Source organism: Phoca vitulina, unplaced genomic scaffold (genome assembly GCF_004348235.1).
Source record: "Phoca vitulina isolate PV1807 unplaced genomic scaffold, GSC_HSeal_1.0 scaffold1, whole genome shotgun sequence".
NCBI classification, from domain to species: Eukaryota; Metazoa; Chordata; class Mammalia; order Carnivora; family Phocidae; genus Phoca; species Phoca vitulina.
Genome location: NW_022589704.1, coordinates 57553643 through 57572670, shown reverse-complemented (window position 1 = coordinate 57572670; position 19028 = coordinate 57553643). Strand labels below are relative to the sequence as shown.

Here is a 19028-nt window from a genome sequence, read left to right as displayed (position 1 = left end):
TTTTAACATATTTAACATCTTTTTAATCTCAGTTTTGATTTTATCTCTGGACTAAAATGACACAATTGCTGAGTCTTCTAGTCAGCTTACATTTACAATTTTGGAGGACATGAGAAATAACCATTTCTTCCTTCTATTTTTAGGTTACTAACCTGATGAACTATGCTTAATATATTTTTTACCTTTAAAATCAAGTTTATAGGCTCTGGGCTAGAAAAATTAAATTTAATTCTAATACACAGCATTTCAAATTCAAAATATATTACCAGAGTTTCCCATTGATCATATTTTGGGTACATGACTTAGTCCAAAAAAACCAAACCAAAGGAAAACAATACCCAGAGAGATGAAAGAAAAATGTTATCTTTCCTTGTTATGTTTATCCTTGATACAAATTCTAAAACAAACATAATTCATGTCTAGTGCCTACCTGAGCCATCAGTGGGAACTGAACTTGCATTGATTCCAGAAAGACCAAACAGAGGACATTCTCGATCTGTGTTGACATGACCCCATTTGTGACATTTAATGCACCTCACGTTTCGAACCTGAGAAATAGTGGACGTTATTTTAGTTATTAAGATAGTAAGAATCTAAGAAATGTTCAAATCCCTACTCCTTGGTAGAGTTTAAGTTAAATTACTGTCATTTTTAAAAGATTTCCAGTGAAAGACTCCATGACTATATTTGGTAATTTAATACAAATACTAATATCTTTTATAAATTCTGCCTAAAAGCTATGAATCCTATTTCTTTTTGACTGTTACTTGGTGGCAATAAAACAATGTCATCCAAAAAGAAATGGTAAAATACCAAAAAGGAATTACGTTATGGCTGAATCTTAAATTCTCTAATTTTTAAAAGTTAACCTTTAAAGTTTCGGTTTCCTAATCAGGGGTTGGCAAACTTTTTCTGTAAAGAACCAGAGAGTAAATATTTTAAACTTTATGGGCCAGAGGTCTCTGTTCCAACTCTGACAATGTAGCAGGAAAGTAGCCACAGATAATATGTAAATGAATAAGCAAGGCAGGATTCCAAAAAATGTTATTTCCAACAAGAATCTGGCCTTCTGGTGATATTTTGTCCCAGTTCTAAACAAATAGTTTTAAATCTTTTCTTAACCTTAAGCTAATTCTCCAATTTCCTGGAAACTGAAGAGACCCTTATCATTATAACCTTCAGTACAAAACTTTGACTCCTATCTTTTTTTTTTTTAAACAGGAGAAAATCAAATTTAATAGGCATATGTACAGGGAATCCACATGAACATGAGATTCCCGATTCCTATTTTATCAGTCTACTACATTTAATGTTTTCTCCCCTAGTCCTTTTACTACCTGATACAAATCAAAACCAAAGAGCCCTTTTCAGCTTACATACCTTTTGGACAACAGTATAAAGAAGTATTTATTAAATAAAAATTATTCTTACAGAGTAAAATATGGGTCACTTGCCTGAATACCAAAGGGCTGATCTCTGATGTTCATGTCATCTTTGGCATATCTATTAAGTAGAGAATACGTACAAACACAATATTAAGAACAATTTAATAAATTAAACAGCAGTTATTCTGAAAACAGTTTTATAGTTCTAAATACATTATAAAATATGTAACTTCAATAAATACACAGAACTAGGAAATCTATTTAGTAATTCCAAACACCACTTATTATTAATTGTCCAGTTTGATGATTTGTGATTTTTTTTTTTTTTAAAGATTTTATTTATTTATCTGACAGAGAGAGACACAGCGAAAGAGGGAACACAAGCAGGGGGAGTGGGAGAGGGAGAAGCAGGCTTCCCGCCGAGCAGGGAGCCCAATGCAAGGCTCGATCCCAGGACCCTGGGATCATGACCTGAGCCGAAGGCAGACGCTCAATGACTGAGCCACCCAGGTGCCCCTGATGATTTGTGATTTTAAAAAAATGAAAACTATATAAAATTAAAGTCTATGATCAAGTAAATTAGTTGTATAAAACAAATACCTTTAACATTAGTTGCCTGCACTAGTGAACGAAAAGACAATATAAGATGGGATATTAGATAAAGTTGGTGATATATATTTCATCTTTTTTTTTTAAGTTTTTTTTTTAAGATTTTATTTATTTATTTGACAGAGAGAGACACAGCAAGAGAGGGAACACAAGCAGGGGAGGGAGAGTGGGAGAAGCAGGCTTCCCACTGAGCAGGGAGCCCAATGCGGGGCTCGATCCCAGGACCCTGGGATCATGACCTGAGCCGAAGGCAGACGCTTAACGACTGAGCCACCCAGGCGCCCCGTGATATATATTTCATCTTAAAAGAAAACTGGCTCTTACTTTTCTCGGGGGGCTCCTTTCTGCCATTCAAATTTGTATTCGGTCTCTCCTTCTGTTTCTTCTTTCTAAAAACATTCATAAAGAAGTCTTTCAATTTTTCCATAAAACTACAATCTATTGCCAAGTAAATCCAAACACAGAAAATAGTACTTTACCTCTTTGTTTTCTTGATTGCAGATCAAAGATATGGGAGGGAAAAAAAGGTAGATCAAGTTAAAAACTTCAACATTAAAGTCTGCTATCATATACTATACTATGATGTCATGGTATTTAATTGTAACTTTTAAGAAATTATTGGTTTGACCTTTTTTTTTCTTCTTTCACAAGATAAAATTCAAATCACTAAAGGATAAATACAATATTGAATGAGACCGTATGCAGTAAGCATGTTAATTCCTAGTTTTTAAACTTTTATATTTTTTGGGCGCCTGGGTGGCTCAGTTGGTTAAGCGACTGCCTTCGGCTCAGGTCATGATCCTGGAGTCCCGGGATCGAGTCCCGCATCGGGCTCCCTCCTCAGCGGGGAGTCTGCTTCTCCCTCTGACCCTCCTCCCTCTCGTGCTCTCTGTCCCTCATTCTCTCTCTCGCAAATAAATAAATAAAATCTAAAATCTTTAAAAAATAAATAAATAAAATAAACTTTTATATTTTTCATTGACAAAATATTATGCTATCTATAAGTATATTCAGTAAGAAGGACTAAAGATGTATACACAAATTATAAAAAAATAAATGCACTTCTGCTGATGCTGACATTTTTTCCTCCTCAAAGGTCAAGTCATTAAAAATGTCAAGTCACGAAATATTACTAGATTAGACAATTATTTTTACTATTTATTCTATTGTACTGAATTCAGTATTTTAAAATTATCTTTACAGAATAATAGCAATTTTAAAAGATGAAGAGCAACTTTTACGTATGTATGTATTTATTTATTTAAAGATTATTTATATATAAATTTATTTATTTATTTAGAGAGAACACAAGCAGGGAAAGGGAGAGAGAATCCTAAGCAGACTCTGTGCTGAGCATGGAGCCCAACACAGGGCTCAATCTCATGACCCTGAGATCATGACCTGAGCCCAAATCAAGAGTTTGACACTTAACCGACTGAGCCACCCAGGAGCCCCAAAAGATGAAGAGCAATTTTTTTTTTTTTAAAGATTTTATTTATTTATTTGACAGAGAGAGACAGTGAGAGAGGGAACACAAGCAGGCGGAGTGGGAGAGGGAGAAGCAGGCTCCCCGCTGAGCAGGGAGCCCAATGCGGGGCTCGATCCCAGGGCTCTGGGATCATGACCTGAGCCGAAGGCAGACGCTTAACAACTGAGCCACCCAGGCGCCCCGAAGAGCAATTTTTAAAAAAATGTCTGTCATAATAGTTCTCAATTAGTTGTCAACACATCAAAGACTAAAAAAAAGGAAATGAAGCAAGTACCTTTTTTAGCTCCTGGTGGGGCCTCATACATGAAATTAAGGCCATTCTTTACACGCTCATCTCCCATAAGCAACCTAAATTAAACAAGAGAGTTAACAATTTTACATAGGAGGAAAAAAATTACAGAATAACCGTTCCCCATCTCTCACAACCCTAAGGGAGTTAAGAGAAAATATTTTTATTAGAGATAAAGTTCCAAAACTTTACTTCACTGATTAGATAACATCTGAAGTACATGAATGGGAAGTCAAACAGTACTGCCTCTTTAGTAACTGGTTTTAATTTGAGACTTTCTCATTACCTGAGAGATCTTCGCCCTTCCAACAGAAAAGGGGAAAAATGCCATGGTCACTCTCACATGCTTTTCTTAAACTTTGAAATGCTATGGAAATAATGACAGCTTTGAAATCCTATATGGCAGCACAAATTTGGAATTAAGTTAAATAGTGCCAACATTTTTTCTTAATTGTGAGGGATCAAACAGTTTTGGAAAAATGAGTCTCTCTGGAATTTCTTTGGAAAGTCAAATCCAATTAATGCTTGTAATAAGAGTCAAAGTCAATAGGAGAATCAAATTCTTTGATGAAGCCAAAGAGGAGAGAACAGTTTAAAGATATTCTACAACAGGTTAATTACTATGATGGAATCAATGTCTGCTGCACCTCAAAAATCATTTTCTTTCTAGTTCTAACACTGAAAATTGCCAGTTTGGGTTCTGTTTAGAGAGATATGCAGTGACTTTTTTTTAAAAAAGCTCTGCAATAAATTGAATGCCTGGTTGAGTTAAAGTTTTAATTCATAAGATCCAAGTAAGTCCTGATTATAAAGATGAAAGCTAAAGAGTGAATAGAATCTCCTCTTATACTTGAAAAAGGCAATCACAAAGGGTATATTACATAATTATAATTCTTCTCTTATTTCCATTGGAATTTATAAAGAACCGTAAAAAAAAAAAAAAAAAAGGAGAGCAAAAAAAAAAAAGGATGACAGATCTATATCCATACAATGGAATATTATTTTGCAATAAAAAGGAATGAACTACTGATACATGCTACAAAATAGATGAACTTCAAAAACATTATACTAAGTGAAAGAAGCCAGTCACAAAAGACCATTTGTATGTATGATCCCATTTATATGCCAAGTTCAGAACAGGCAAATCTACAGAGACAGAAAGTAAATTAGTGGTTACTTAGTGTTGACAGGTAGAGGGACAGGGTGTGGGAATGGGAAGTAACTGCTAACGGGTACAATATTTCTTTTTCAGATGATGAAAACGTTCTGATATTAGATTACGGTGATGGCTCCAAAACTCTGTAAATATATATACTTAAAGCCAACATACACTTTTAACAAATTATATCTTAAATTAACACCATTTTAAAAGTTAAAATCAAGCATATGAAAAGCTCAGTATCATTAGTTATTAGAGAAATATAAACCATAGAGAAATATAAATTAAAACCATGAGATACCACTGCATACTAATTAGGATGGCTATTATGAAAAAAAAAAGGAAAATAATAAACACTGGCAAGGACATGGAGAAAATGGAACCCTGGTGCATTATTGGTAGGAATGTAAAATGGTGCAGCTACTATGGAAGAGTTTGGTGGTCCTTTAAAAGCTAGATACAGAATTGCTATATGATCCAGCAAATCTATTCCTAAGTATATACCTAAAGGAACTGAAAGCAGGGACTTGAACAGATAGATATTTGCATGCCAATGTTTACAGAAGCATTACTCACAATAGCCAAAAGGCAGAAGCAACTCAAATGTCTATCCATGGATGGATGGATAAACAAAATATGGTATATACATACAATGGAATATTAATCAGCCATAAAAAGAAAAAAGTTCTGACACATGCTACAATATGGATGAATCTTGAACACATTGTGCTAAGTGAAATAAGTCAGACGCAAAGAGAAAATATTTTTATTCTACTTATAGGAAGCACCTATAACAGGCAAATTCAAAGAGACAGAAAGTAAAATAGTGGTTACCAGGGGCTGGACATAGGTGCCAAGCTGGTAGAATCTGAGGTCAAAAGCCAAAGGCCAAAACTGAAACAATCTGAGCACCAAAATAAGTAACAATAGTATTGGATTATAACCCATTAAATAAATACCTGAGTCCATACTGATAGAAATAAATAATTAAATAAATAACTAAAGGAGGGAAAGGGAAAATTCTTTTTTCCACAGGAATTCAAATTTTAAAATGTAGAAGGAATGAGAGGAATAGATTAGAATACCACAGTAATAACGGATGCAGGCAATATCCACCAGTGAATGCTAAATTAGTGAACAATGGTTCAAGGAAGAACAGGGTATTTGTATAGCTTCAAATATTAAATTACAAAGAGAATAAAGTAACTCTCTTTTAAGATAAAGAATAAACAACGGGTGCCTGACTGGTTCAGTTGGTAGAACGTGCAACTCTTGATTTCAGGGTCTTGAGTTCAAGCCTCATGTTGGGCATGGAGCCTACTTAATTAAAAAAAAAGAATAAGCAGTATAATCTGTTGCAAACCTACTTTTCCACTTCCACTATCTCTTTATCAGCCTAACTCAACTATTGGCTGCTTCCCTGAACACCCTCTCTACTTTCCCCCTGTGATCTTTAATAAGCTTTTACTATATGTAAATCAGGGTTTCTCAACAGTGATGCTACTGACATTTTGGACCAGATCATTCTTTGCTGTGTGGGGCTGTCCTGCATATTGTAGGCTGTTTTGTTTTGTTTTGTTTGTTTTCTCTGAATGTAGGTTGTTTTGCAGCATCCCTAGTCTCCACTCCCTAGATGTTGGTAGCATCCAACCTCTGAGTTGTGACAATCAAAAATATGTCCGAACACTGCCACAGGTCCCCTGGCAAGGGCATGGGGTGTATGTGGGGGCAATAATGGTCTTCAGATAGAACCACAGATCTAAATCCTCAACATTCTTCATAGTTCAGCTCAAATGTCACTTCTTTCATGAAGTCTTACTTTGTTATCCCAAATTATTATTCTGTCCTACATTAGCATGCTACAGTTTTTAAAACATTTGTGTTTTTAATATATCAGTTATTATATTCAGCTTTGAACTATAATACTTAGTAGATATTCCTGAGGGCAGAGACAAACTACATATCATACTTTTATAAGCCCCTATAACAAAAAGGCCTATTTATTGTCTTGCATGGAAGGTACTCAATAAAAGTTAACCAGATTAAACTGAATTAGTGAGAAAAGTACTTAATTGAAACTAAAAGTTTTATTTCTATAATTTCACTCTTGATATACTATATTTTAAAGAGAATATTTAGTAAGTTTAGTAGTACTTATATTTCATATTTTGATGAAAAACAGAAATGAGCTGAAGAAAGTATGGTCTATATAACTAAAGCACCACTATTCACTTGCTTGATTAACCAAGAGCAACCAGCTTGAGTTAGACTTGCTAATATAAACATAAAATGACAATAAATAAAGGGCAGGTCCTATGCTAGAATAAACCAATAAAGGACTCTAGCTATGATCCTGCCATTAATAGAGCAACGACATGCAGGTCAAGTAGAGTCACTTCATTTTACTTCTTGAAGGTGTCCTGTGCATCTCTTCATTTCAGTGTATGCTGAAGAAATATCTTGTAAGCAGTCTCAGTAGTTCGAGTGTAGACTTTCATTGTTCTTCCAAGCTTTACCTAAGTTGGGATTTGCTCATAAACTGTATATGGAGTCACATCAACGTATGTTTTATGTGAATTATGGGTAAGGTTGGAAAAAGTGGCAATGTACAGATATAAGAGTAAAAAGGGTACCAGGAAATAGAATCCTATCATTGGGGCATTCAATTCAAAAAAAGCTAATTTAATACATGATTTAATAAGTGATCATTCTCATGCAACTGATTATTCTAAAAACACTAGCATATAAGCAAAATAAGTCAATCAGAGAAAGACAATTATCATATGATCTCACTGATATGTGGAATTTAAGAAACAAAACACGATCATAGGGGAAGAGAGGGAAAAATAAAACAAGACAAAAATCAGAGAGGGAGACAAACCGTAAGAAACTCTTAATCATAGGAAACAAACCGAGGGTTGCTGGAGGGGAGGCGAGTGGGGGGATGGGGTAACTGGGTGATGGACTTTAAGGAGGGCACGTGATGTAATGAGAACTGGGTATTATACAAGACTGATGAATCACTGAACTCTACCTATGAAACTAATAATACATTACATGTTAATTAATTGAATTAAAAAAAAAGCCAACCATACACACACAAATAAAACCACTAGCATAGTGGAATTTCTTACCTATTATCATATGATTCTTGTTCTTTAAGATACTGTTGCATTAATTCTTCTTGTTTCTTCTTATCATATGATATTTTTTGTTCTGCCATCCATACCTAAATTAATAAAGTAAAAAATTTAAGTTAAATAAAAAGTTTGCTTTTCTTTATAATAAAATATAAAATGTTACCATACATAGTTTACAACATAACCTATTTGGCAATAATGACATCACCACAAAAAAACAGCTAAAAAGTCTGATTTGTGCCTTGATACAGGTCCTTAAATCTAGTCATTCAAAACAGCTAAACTTTCAGGCAAAAATATCAAACTTAAGAACCACTTTGAGCACCTGTGGTACAACAGCTTCTTGCACTGAGTCTCTGTGTTATCTCAGAGAAGAGAATGACCATCTCTCTCTATGGAACATGTCTAGTCTGGAACATGTCTAGTCTAGAAAACATCTAGGGTACAACCAGTAGGAATAAATAATGCCCACCAATGCCAATGGGTAACACAGACACTCCAAAAGAGGGGAAATGGAGGATAAGGAAAAGAAAAAAGAAAAGAAATTGAAAGGTAATTGTAGAAAAAAGGGAAGAGACAAGAGAGGAAACAGAGACAACACAGAGATGCGTCAAATGTCTTGGAGTTGCTCAAGGGCACCACACCACAGGCTGAATGTGTCCCCATGTGAAATCCTCAAAATCATAAAAGTGGTGGAGGTAAAAAGCCCACACAACTTATTCAAGGATACTTAATCAGGTTATTTCTAGGTTTAAAAGATATCAATGCCTTCCTACTGCTTTTACAGTAAAGGACACAGTATTTGACAACCATTCAATGTAAACAGCAAGTCAAAACTTTCTCTCCAAACATGCTAAGTTTTAAGAAGCTAAACTGGAGGACAAATACTTACATTGATAAAATTATAATTATTAATTATGGGGGCAGATAGGTGTGGTGAAGAGGGTGTGGGACAAACTGCCATTACTCAATTTTAGAAGCAAAAGAGGGGTAGTTACCAGTATTTTAGTAGTGATAAAAAAGGAAGGTTCTAAGGGGACACTGTTTTAGATGTGGACAAGAAGGGATTCATATGGAAATAAAAGCAAAAACAGAAATGAAAAGAGAATTCTTCAGGGACAGCATACACCAGAAATTTCTTTCGGTACAAGTTTCCTGAAAGTTTCTTCCACTGACTTCATACTTACCAACGTAACGTTACGGAACAAAAAAAACCCCTACACTTGGAATAGGCAATAAAAAGCACATTTGGAATTTTCACTGTAGCTCAAAGTGAAAACAGCTGCAACAAAGACATCAGGGTGTCACTGCCTCGTAGAATAACACATTAATAATATTCAAATGAATAACATATTATTTCTAACAGAATACCATTTATTTAAAGCTCTAGATTTTACAAAGTTATTTATTAGTCTCAATTGCTCAAGAGCTTAAATACATATTGAGTACCATGGACTGGAATAAAAATAAAACACACTTTTGCCTTCAAAATGCTCAGAATCTAATAAAAAAATTATATAACTTTTCTGTATGTTTAAGCTATTTCATAATAAGAAAAATGAATTGGGTAAATAATAATAAAGTTTGGGGGCGCCTGGGTGGCTCAGTTGGTTAAGCGACTGCCTTCGGCTCAGGTCATGATCCTGGAGTCCCTGGATCGAGTCCCGCATCGGGCTCCCTGCTCAGCGGGGAGCCTGCTTCTCCCTCTAACCCTCCCCCCTCTCATGTACTCTCTCTCTCTCATTCTCGCTCTCTCAAATAAATAAATAAATCTTTAAAAACAACAACAAAAAAATAATAAAGTTTGATATCAGGATAATAAAAATATGCCCAAGATAAATAGAACAAGATAGTGATTAGAGGACAGGAGGAAGTCTGGTATAATGGAATGCTTTCTAGCAAGTTCTGGTTTTTAGAAGTTAATTTTTTTTAAAGATTTATTTATTTTATTTTAGAGAGAGGGGGGAGAGAGAATCTGAAGCAGACTCCCCACTGAGTGCAGCGCCTGATAGGAGGCTCGATCTCACAAACCCAAAATCGTGACCCGAGCTGAACCAAGAGTTGGACACTCAACCATGTGAGCCACCCAGGCACCCCTAGAGGTTAATTTTTAAATTAAGTAACTATATTCATAGGTAGCCAAGGTTATAATTTCTTATAATCTTTCCGAAGATGTTCTAATGCATATATACATAAAATTACACATATATGTATATATATAAAACAAACATACACACTCTTTTCATAAATGGTAACATATACTGCATACATGCACACAGAATATGCATAAAGTAAAACCGAATATCATGGAGATCATTCCTAGATCAGTAAATAAAAGCTTTCCTGGTTTTGGGGGAGGACAGGCTGAATATCATTCCACTGTGGAGCTATCTCATCATTTATTTAATTAATCTCCTGCTGTACTGATGGGCATTTAAGTAATTTCCAATCTTTTGCCATTATAAACTCTGCTTCAACAAATAACCCCATACATAAATAATTTCATACATGTTAAGCAGGGTTTTGAAGAGGATCAAAATTTTGCCAAGGAAAAAACAGGGTAAGATACTACCAGTAGAGGGAACAACTCAAAGGCCCAGATGTGTAAAATAGGAATTAAGTAGTTTGATATTACTGGAGTATAAAATCTGAGGAAGAACAGCAATAGGGGATGAAGAAGGAAAAATAAACTGAAGTTAGATAACTAGGACTTAATCCTGTAGTATTTTAATAAGGAGCCAAAAGAGATCAGAATTGTGTTTTAAAAAGACCACTCTATGGAAACAACCCAAATATTCATCAACTGATAAATGGATAAATAAAATGTGCTATATCCATACAATGGAATTATTCGGCAATAAAAAGGAATACAATACCGATACATTCTACAACACGGATGAACTTCTAAAACATTATACTAAGAAAAAGAAACGATTCATAAAAGGCCACATATTGCATGATTCCATTTATAGGAAATGTTCAGAATAGGCAAACCTACAGAAACAGAAAGCAAGTTAGTCGTTACCTAGGGAGGGGGAGCAGGGAAGGTTAAGGACAAAAGGAGAGTGACTACTAACAGACACAGCGTTTTTGGGGAGGTGATGAAAATGTTCTATAATTGTTTGTGGTGGTGACTGCACAAATCCAAGAATATACTAAAAACCACTAAATAGTACACTTTAAGTGGGTGATTGTATGGTATGTGAATTATATCTCAATAAAACTGCCAAATTAAAAAAATATTATTCTGATGGCTACATAGAGAATGGGGTCAAGAGGGGTCAAGACTGGAGTAAAAAAAAAAAAAAACCTGTTACGAAATTTAACAGTTTAGGTGGAAGATGATGAGGGTCTAAGCTAAGAAACAGGCAGTAGTGACAAAGAGGAGAGATGAATTCAAGAGATATTTGTAAGGTAAGACAAATAGAATTTATTAGCTACCTAGATAAAGGGGTGATGGAATCTTGAATTTCTGGCTTCGGTGTCAGGATGAAGGATTTGTGTTACTACCTCTATTTCCTACTAATATGAGATAGGAAGTATAAAAAGAAGAGCAGATTTAGGATGAAAGATATATCCATTTCAGATATGTTGAGTTTGAGATGCCTGTAATATACCAAGATGACACTGTTTAGTATATAGTTGTCTTGAGGTGCCTTAAGCTAGGGGGAGAAAACTTAGAATGTAGATTTGAGAGTCGAGAGTAGAGAGGGAGTAGCTAAAACCATGAAATTGGATGTGATTGTCTGGGAAAGCATATAAAGGCACAGGCCAAGGATGAAGCTCTGGGTAACACATGTATTTTAGGGTCAGGCTACAAATAAAGTTTGTGTGTAGAGGCAATTAGCATTTTACTGAGCAATCCCTCTACGTGGTGGGCCCCGTGCTAGGTGGTACTTTGTTTCAAAACCTTTATATACCATCTTATTTAGTCCTTAAAACAATTTCTCAAGGCAAGGTAACTGATACTGGTCATTTTAAATTTACAGATTAGGAGATGGGGATAAGGGATATTAAATATTTGTGAAAGGTCTCAGGGCTAAAAGTGACTGTGCTGAAATAACTAGAATCCAGGTCTCATTCCAAGGTCAGACTTTTCCTACTTGACCACTCTTGCTTTCCACTGTCACACTATTCAGCATGGTTTTTCTGTACTGAACCGAGTAGGCCTGTAACCGATTATTTAAAAAGCCAAAACGGGGGCGCCTGACTGGCTCAGTCGCAGGGCGTGTAACTCCTGATCTCGGGGGTCGTGAGTTCGAGCCCCACGTTGGTTGTAGAGATTACTTTAAAAAATATAAGCAAATACAAAAATAAAACCAAACGTCGTCGTGTATCTGAGCCTAATGTAACACTGTGTATACTTCAATTAAAAAATAGTAAGTAAAATAAACAGCCAAACTTCAAAGAGATCATCAGACGCTACATTACCGGGTGGGATAAAAAGAGGAACAAGAGGTGACTTTATTTCCCTTTTAAGAGTTATCTTAAATAAACAGGGAATCACCTTTGGACAGGATGGCAGAGCTCAGAAGCCACGATCTCTGGGAACCAGAATCAGCTGAGGAAGTAATGAGTAACCCTATGATCAGACTTCTTCATATCTTAAAGATTTACTTTCTAGCTGACAAGCCGACCGAGCAGACGAAGGCTGCCCATCTTCTGGCTGATGTAGAATAGGCGTCGAGGGCCAGCTTTGTCAGCGAGTTTCTCAGCGGAGAAGAAGGGGCGAGAAGACCAGGGCTTTAGGCCTGGGGAAGAGGTGACTGTCCCAGGAATCCCAGAGACACCACCACTTTCACCTCCAGCAGCCCCTGGGAACCCAGACGCCAAAGGCCAGAACCCTCCCCTGCTCCCCCTACTTACTTTTTTGATATTGGACTTGGAGGCGGGATGAAAGTCCTTCTTGCACATGAAATTGGCGAAAGACTTCCCCATCCTAAAGCCTAAGCTGGGGAAGGTAGCCGCGGGACCTGTGAACAACGTAAACAAACACTGCCGCCTAACCGGAACTGCGCCACCAGGGCGAGCGGGAACTTCCGCGGTCAAAGGTGACAGCTTCCGGCGACTAGCGCCTCCGCCGACCCCAGCACGCCCTTCCCCCTTTCATTGAGGGTAGGTCCTAGGCCGGGGGAGGGGCGTGAACGGGGGAGGGGCGTGCATAGCGGAGGTGCGAAGTGGGCAGCCGCGAGGGGCAGCGCGGGCGGGATCGAGGGGCTGCGGGAGGTGCCCCCGGTCTGAGGGGAGCGGGCTGTGGGCTGAGCGCCGCCAGCTGGGGTGTGGAGTGTGTGCTGGGTGGGAAGGGGTGTTTGAAGTTTGAGCCCTTTAGTCTGGACTCTGACTCGGGTTCCATGAAGTTTTCCGCACCGATTTTCTCGTCTGCGTTGTGAAAACAGTAATTCTCGCCAAAACTTCAGTACGTTCGTATGGATCAAACGATGTGATGTTTCTGAAAGCTCTTGGTGAACTAAAGCATATAAAATAGAATGCCAACTCCACAAGAGCGAGGATTATATTTTGTTACCAGCTGTACGGTGTCTGGTTCAGAAAGATGTTCATAAACATTTGTTGAATGATGAATGCGTACTAGGAGTTCGTAAAGGCTCTCAAACCTTCCCTTTCTAAGTGGGCTAGGTGTTTTCCTAACTAGGTGGCATGTTTCCTTAGCTTCTCGGAGGACGCCTGTTAAGCCAGCACTGATCATCTCGTGCCGCTTGACGGCCCTTGAGACTCCAGGGTTTTCATTGGACGTGGCTGCTACCTCTGTAGGGATCCACCAACCCAGTCCTCTCTCAGGGAGGCAGTGGGTGTGATAGCAAGAATAAACCCTTTGTGAGAAATTTACTCTTCTGTCCAGTAATAACTATAACAGCTTTTTTTTTGCGTGTCTGGTATGTTTCATGCACTATGCAAAAAAGCTTTACATATTGTCTTATTAAATTCTAATAACAGCCTCCTGAGATATTTACCGACGAGACAGAAGGCTTAGATAGAGATTAAATAGCCTGCCAAGGATATGCAGTGGTAGAAATAACTTTGGAACACAAAGAAAAGGCGATCCAGGACATAAAGTTTGAGATTCACACAGAAAAGAATAGCAGCTATCCTATAACTGAGGAACTATCCATAGCTGAGGAAAAGAGACAAGTCTTAATTCAGGCTGAAGGTGTTGCTTTCTTACTTGAGTCATTTTGATTTTTTAATGAAACATTTATTAGATTTATGTTGTTTTTAAATTGCTAGCCTCTATTTGTATGAAGCCATTCTAAAGTTTGGGCATCATAAAGGAAAGAAGGAAACTCTAAAAAAATTATGTCCATTCTGGAAGCGAATATATTCTACCAAAATTGAGGATTTAAGATTTTCCAAATTACAAATGAAGACACAATCTTGATACTAAATTCTACAATCAGGATTTACAAGTTATGTATGTGAACTTCTTCCTGGAAATATCAACAAAAACAATATTTTTGTATTTGTCTGATTCAGTGAGTTTTTAAAAATTTTAGTCGTCTCAGTATTATAATCTGTGTATTCTTCTCCAGCTCAGCATTATGTTCTGAGTGTATTCTTCTTGTTTGAGGAAATACTGGGACTCTTCATAAGTTCAGGTGATGAGAATACAAAGATTAATAAAGTGTACTCCCAGCCCTCAATGATCTTACTATCCAGGAGGAGACTCCTATATGTGCACAAATATGGAAACTCATATGTGTACACAGATACGGTCTTCATAGCAGTAAAATGCAGGCTTCCCAAATATGGAAATAGTGAAAGGAGATTCAGGGAAGACTTCAGGAGAGAAAGATCTTAGAGGATAAATTTGACCTATAGACTAGAAGAAGATACTGGTCATTGCTATGTTCCTACTGATTCTTGTAGTACAAGATTCATTCCCAAGTCGTTTTCTTACTGATTTTTGTAGTACAGTATAAAGTTTAAACTTTAACGAACACCCTTTATTAGGTATGGCAATAACATCCATTGGTCATCAAGTAAAATTCTTTGTTTTGTATATACTAAAAATGTTTTTCTCCTTTTATTTTGAATCTTCTATATGTTTTTTAGTTTTTTTAAAAATGGAGCCTTGTTCCTGTGATACTTTTGTGGCATTACCTCCAGCAACTGTTGGTAACAGGATTATTTTTGGAAAAAATTCAGATAGATTGTGCGATGAAGTACAAGAGGTAGTTTATTTTCCTGCTGCAGTTCATGATAACCCGAGAGAACGTCTTCAGGTGGGTGAAGTACATGTTTTGTTTTTCGTTTTTTTTTTTTTTTTTTGAAGTACATGTTTTGTTAGCAATAGTTTTCTTTAAAAAATGTCATAAACAGCTTTTTAAAAAAAAAATACCTAGCTATTTGGCAGGGACTATAGAAGTTAAAAATTCAAGGATTTAAATTTGAAAAATAATTTGAGTCAGAACTAGATTTCTGGTCTTATATTTCAATGATTTGGAGGAAGCTGAAATAACAATAAAAATAATTGTTAATTCTTTGATCAAATATTTGAATGTTTATCATACGCAAGCATGTCAAATAGGGCAAAGATTTAAAGTCTGCTGTCAAGACCAGTTCTGTCTTCCAGGAGCTTAGGGTCTAGTAGAGGAATAGGATGTGTATGTAACTAACCCTATTATAAAATAGGGTGGTTTAAATGCTCAATTTAAGTAAGAGCAACAGTTGTGACAACAGTGGAGAAGGAGCAGTTAATTCAGACTAGAGATCAAGGAAGTCTTCACCAGGAGCTGGGGTTTCAGCTGGAGTTTGATGGACAGAAAGTATTCTGATTGGTATAGAACAGAGAAAGTCATTCCAGTCTCTGGAAATAACAGTTTTATCGTCAAAAAAAGGCTTATGGGGCCCTGTGATAATACTATTAACATGCATTTTATGCAGTCCATTTGGTAGTATACACATTAATTAAAGGATCCTTTAAAAATTATTAAAAATCCATTCAACAGGGGCGCCTGGGTGGCTCAGTTGGTTAGGCGACTGCCTTCGGCTCAGGTCATGATCCTGGAGTCCCTGGATCAAGTCCCGCATCGGGCTCCCTGCTCGGCAGGGAGCCTGCTTCTCCCTCTGACCCTCCCCCCTCTCATGTGCTCTCTCTCATTCTGTCTGTCTCAAATAAATAAATAAAATCTTAAAAAAAAAAAAATCCATTCAACATGGGACTTAAAACGTTTCACATTATGCTTTTATTGCTAAGTTATGTATTTTTCAGATTTCATTTTATTGCTATTCTAATACTAAAATATATTAAATATTAGATGTTTTCTGTATACAGGCCTTTTTTTTCTTTTGCGAGACTATTTATTCCTCTTAGATCCATTTCCACTTTCTCTCTTTATGTTTAAATTTCTCCTATTCTGTAAACCAGTGGTTCTTATTCTTTATACTACTACTATACTACTTTATAGTACAGTTTATATATAGTATACTATATATATATAGTATACTACTATATATATATATATATGTATATATATATATATACACACACATACACACACACACACCCATCACACCAGATGGGTGACTTCCACAGGTTACGTAGGCTTCTATAGCAATTCTCTTGTATATAAGGGCTACCATATGGGACTTATGTCACTAATTAAGAAATACTGGACATTGAGATTGAGATCCATTCCCTTTAAGCTTCAACTGAATACATCTTCCTCTACAAAATGTTTCGAGATTTCACAACTAGAAACTCTCTCTCCTGAGCTTACGTTAGCACCTCACTTTTACTTTTCTTAATGGCCCTTATACTTTACATTTTGTTGTATTTTAGTTAGTGTGAAAGTCTTAGTTTCTTGAAAGCAAGATTTGTATCTGATTCATCTTTATAACTAATATATCTCTTAGAGTGCTTTGTAGTAAGAGATGCTTAATAAATATTTGAATGAATAAAAGCTTTAGGGTCAATTCTGGATAAGTTTTAAGGGTAATAACTTTATTATAGAAAATTTTAAGTTAGTTATACTTTATTTCATAGTGGGCATGTCTTCTGCTTGATTTGTAAGATTCTGAAACTTGATAACTTTCTTTTTTGGTTTTATGGTTGTTGCTATGACTTTCTTTACAGTGTACTTACATAGAAATTGATCAAGTTCCTGAAACATATGCTGTTGTCCTTAGTCGCCCAGCTTGGTTATGGGGGGCAGAAATGGGAGCCAATGAGCATGGAGTTTGCATTGGGAATGAAGCTGTATGGGGAAGAGAAGAAGTTTGTGATGAAGAGGCACTACTGGGCATGGACCTTGTCAGGTTATTTTTTAATTATATTTTTTCAGTATAGAACTTGTCTAACACTCTTACAAGTTTTATTTTCCTATTTTTCCCATATTTTGGACATTGATACTTTATAGTTTGTGTTAAAATGCTTCAGAGTACAGACATACCTCATCTTATTATGCTTTGCCTTATTGCATTTCACAGATATTGCAGTTTTTACAAATTGAAGGGGTGTGGCAATTTTATGCCAGGCAAGTGTATCAGCACCATTTTTCCAACAGCATTTGCTTACTTTGTGTCTCTGTGTCACATTTTGGTAATTCTCACAATATTTCAAACTTTTTATTATTATTATATTTGTTATGGTGATCTGTAATTAGTGATTATAACTTGGTGAAAGCTCAGATAATGGTTAGCATTTTTTTTAGCAAGGAAGTCTTTTTAAATTAATTTTTAAATTAAAGTATGTAATTGTTTTTTTAGACATAATGCTGTGGCACACATAATAAACTATAGTATAGTGTGAACATAACTTTTATATACACTGGGGAACCAAACAATTCATTTGACTCACTTTTTGCGATATTCTTTTTATTCCAGTGATCTGGAACTGAACCTGCAGTATTTCCAAAGTATGCTTATATATGCATGTAATTTGCAGACTCAAAGATCATTAATTGGGAGAAGGGAAGGAGTTGAAAATTATGATTCGTTTATGTGAATTATGTGAAGTACCCAACATACTTTATCAGACCTTAATTAATTCTCACAGTAACCTCATGGGCTATATATTATTATCCTCATTTTATAGATGAGATACTGAGATAAAGCAACTTGCCAATAAATTACCAAGTTGGAACTTGAACATTGATCTATGATTCCAAAGACTTTGTTTTCATGGTTCCAAACTGACTTCAGAAGGAATGGCTTAGAAGTTGGATTTCAGTTTATCCATTAACTTGAAAGAACTTTTGCTTTGAATATAAACAAAAAATCTCATGTGCATGAAATTGTTTAAGAGAAATGATGGAAATTTAATCTGAGAACTTTTATATTTTTATTTTAGACTTGGCCTTGAAAGAGCTGATACAGCTGAAAAAGCCCTCAATGTCATTGTTGATCTATTAGAAAAATATGGCCAGGGTGGAAATTGTTCAGAGAGTAGGATGGTATTTAGCTATCACAATAGTTTCCTGATAGCTGATAGGAATGAAGCCTGGATTCTGGAGACTGCAGGGAAGTACTGGGCTGCAGAAAAAGTACGAGGTATGGACAACTTTTCATGATTTGTTTTTTTTTTTAAATTTGTCTTATAATTAATAAAATAACCCCCTTAACTGCAGACATTGCATTTAATTGTTTCTCAAGATTTATAATCCAGTGCAATGAAGGGTTGAACTTCAGGGGAAATGAAAAAATTTGAAAGAATGTTAACAGTGAAAGAGCACTACAAAGGGCTTTTCTGAAAAAGAGAAAAAGGTAGTGTTCTCTCTTTTCCATATTATGATACTAATTTTATATAACCTGTATATATTTTCTGTGCTGCATCTCTTGGTTGTTTTAGTACTTTTCTACTTCTTAATAACCCCTTGCCATTTCTTCCTCTTTTAACTTTGGGCTGAACTCAAACATTTTATTGTGTGTGGATATGGAGGTGAGGAAGGGGGAGTGCTTCTGGGGATTGGTGTCTGTCAGTTAGTGGCTGGAAAGAATATGT

The 19028-nt window shown here is 36.0% G+C and overlaps 2 protein-coding genes across 2 annotated transcripts in view; one reads left to right on the top strand and one right to left on the bottom strand.

Annotated features, from left to right (window-relative positions):
- Nucleotides 1–13132, bottom strand: part of CIR1 (corepressor interacting with RBPJ, CIR1) — a 37806-nt gene extending 24674 nt beyond the window's left edge. The window contains exons 1-7 of the mRNA XM_032407815.1: nt 12938–13132; nt 8066–8160; nt 3758–3831; nt 2474–2484; nt 2319–2383; nt 1455–1503; nt 431–548 (exon numbers count right to left, since the gene is read on the bottom strand). Of these exons, the coding sequence (XP_032263706.1) occupies nt 431–548; nt 1455–1503; nt 2319–2383; nt 2474–2484; nt 3758–3831; nt 8066–8160; nt 12938–13009 (484 nt within the window). The 5' untranslated portion in view covers nt 13010–13132. The remainder of the gene's footprint in view (nt 1–430; nt 549–1454; nt 1504–2318; nt 2384–2473; nt 2485–3757; nt 3832–8065; nt 8161–12937) is intronic.
- SCRN3 (secernin 3) overlaps nt 13105–19028 on the top strand; it is a 31319-nt gene continuing 25395 nt past the window's right edge. The window contains exons 1-4 of the mRNA XM_032407829.1: nt 13105–13186; nt 15140–15309; nt 17163–17344; nt 18378–18577. Coding sequence (XP_032263720.1) covers nt 15151–15309; nt 17163–17344; nt 18378–18577 — 541 coding nt within the window. The 5' untranslated portion in view covers nt 13105–13186; nt 15140–15150. The remainder of the gene's footprint in view (nt 13187–15139; nt 15310–17162; nt 17345–18377; nt 18578–19028) is intronic.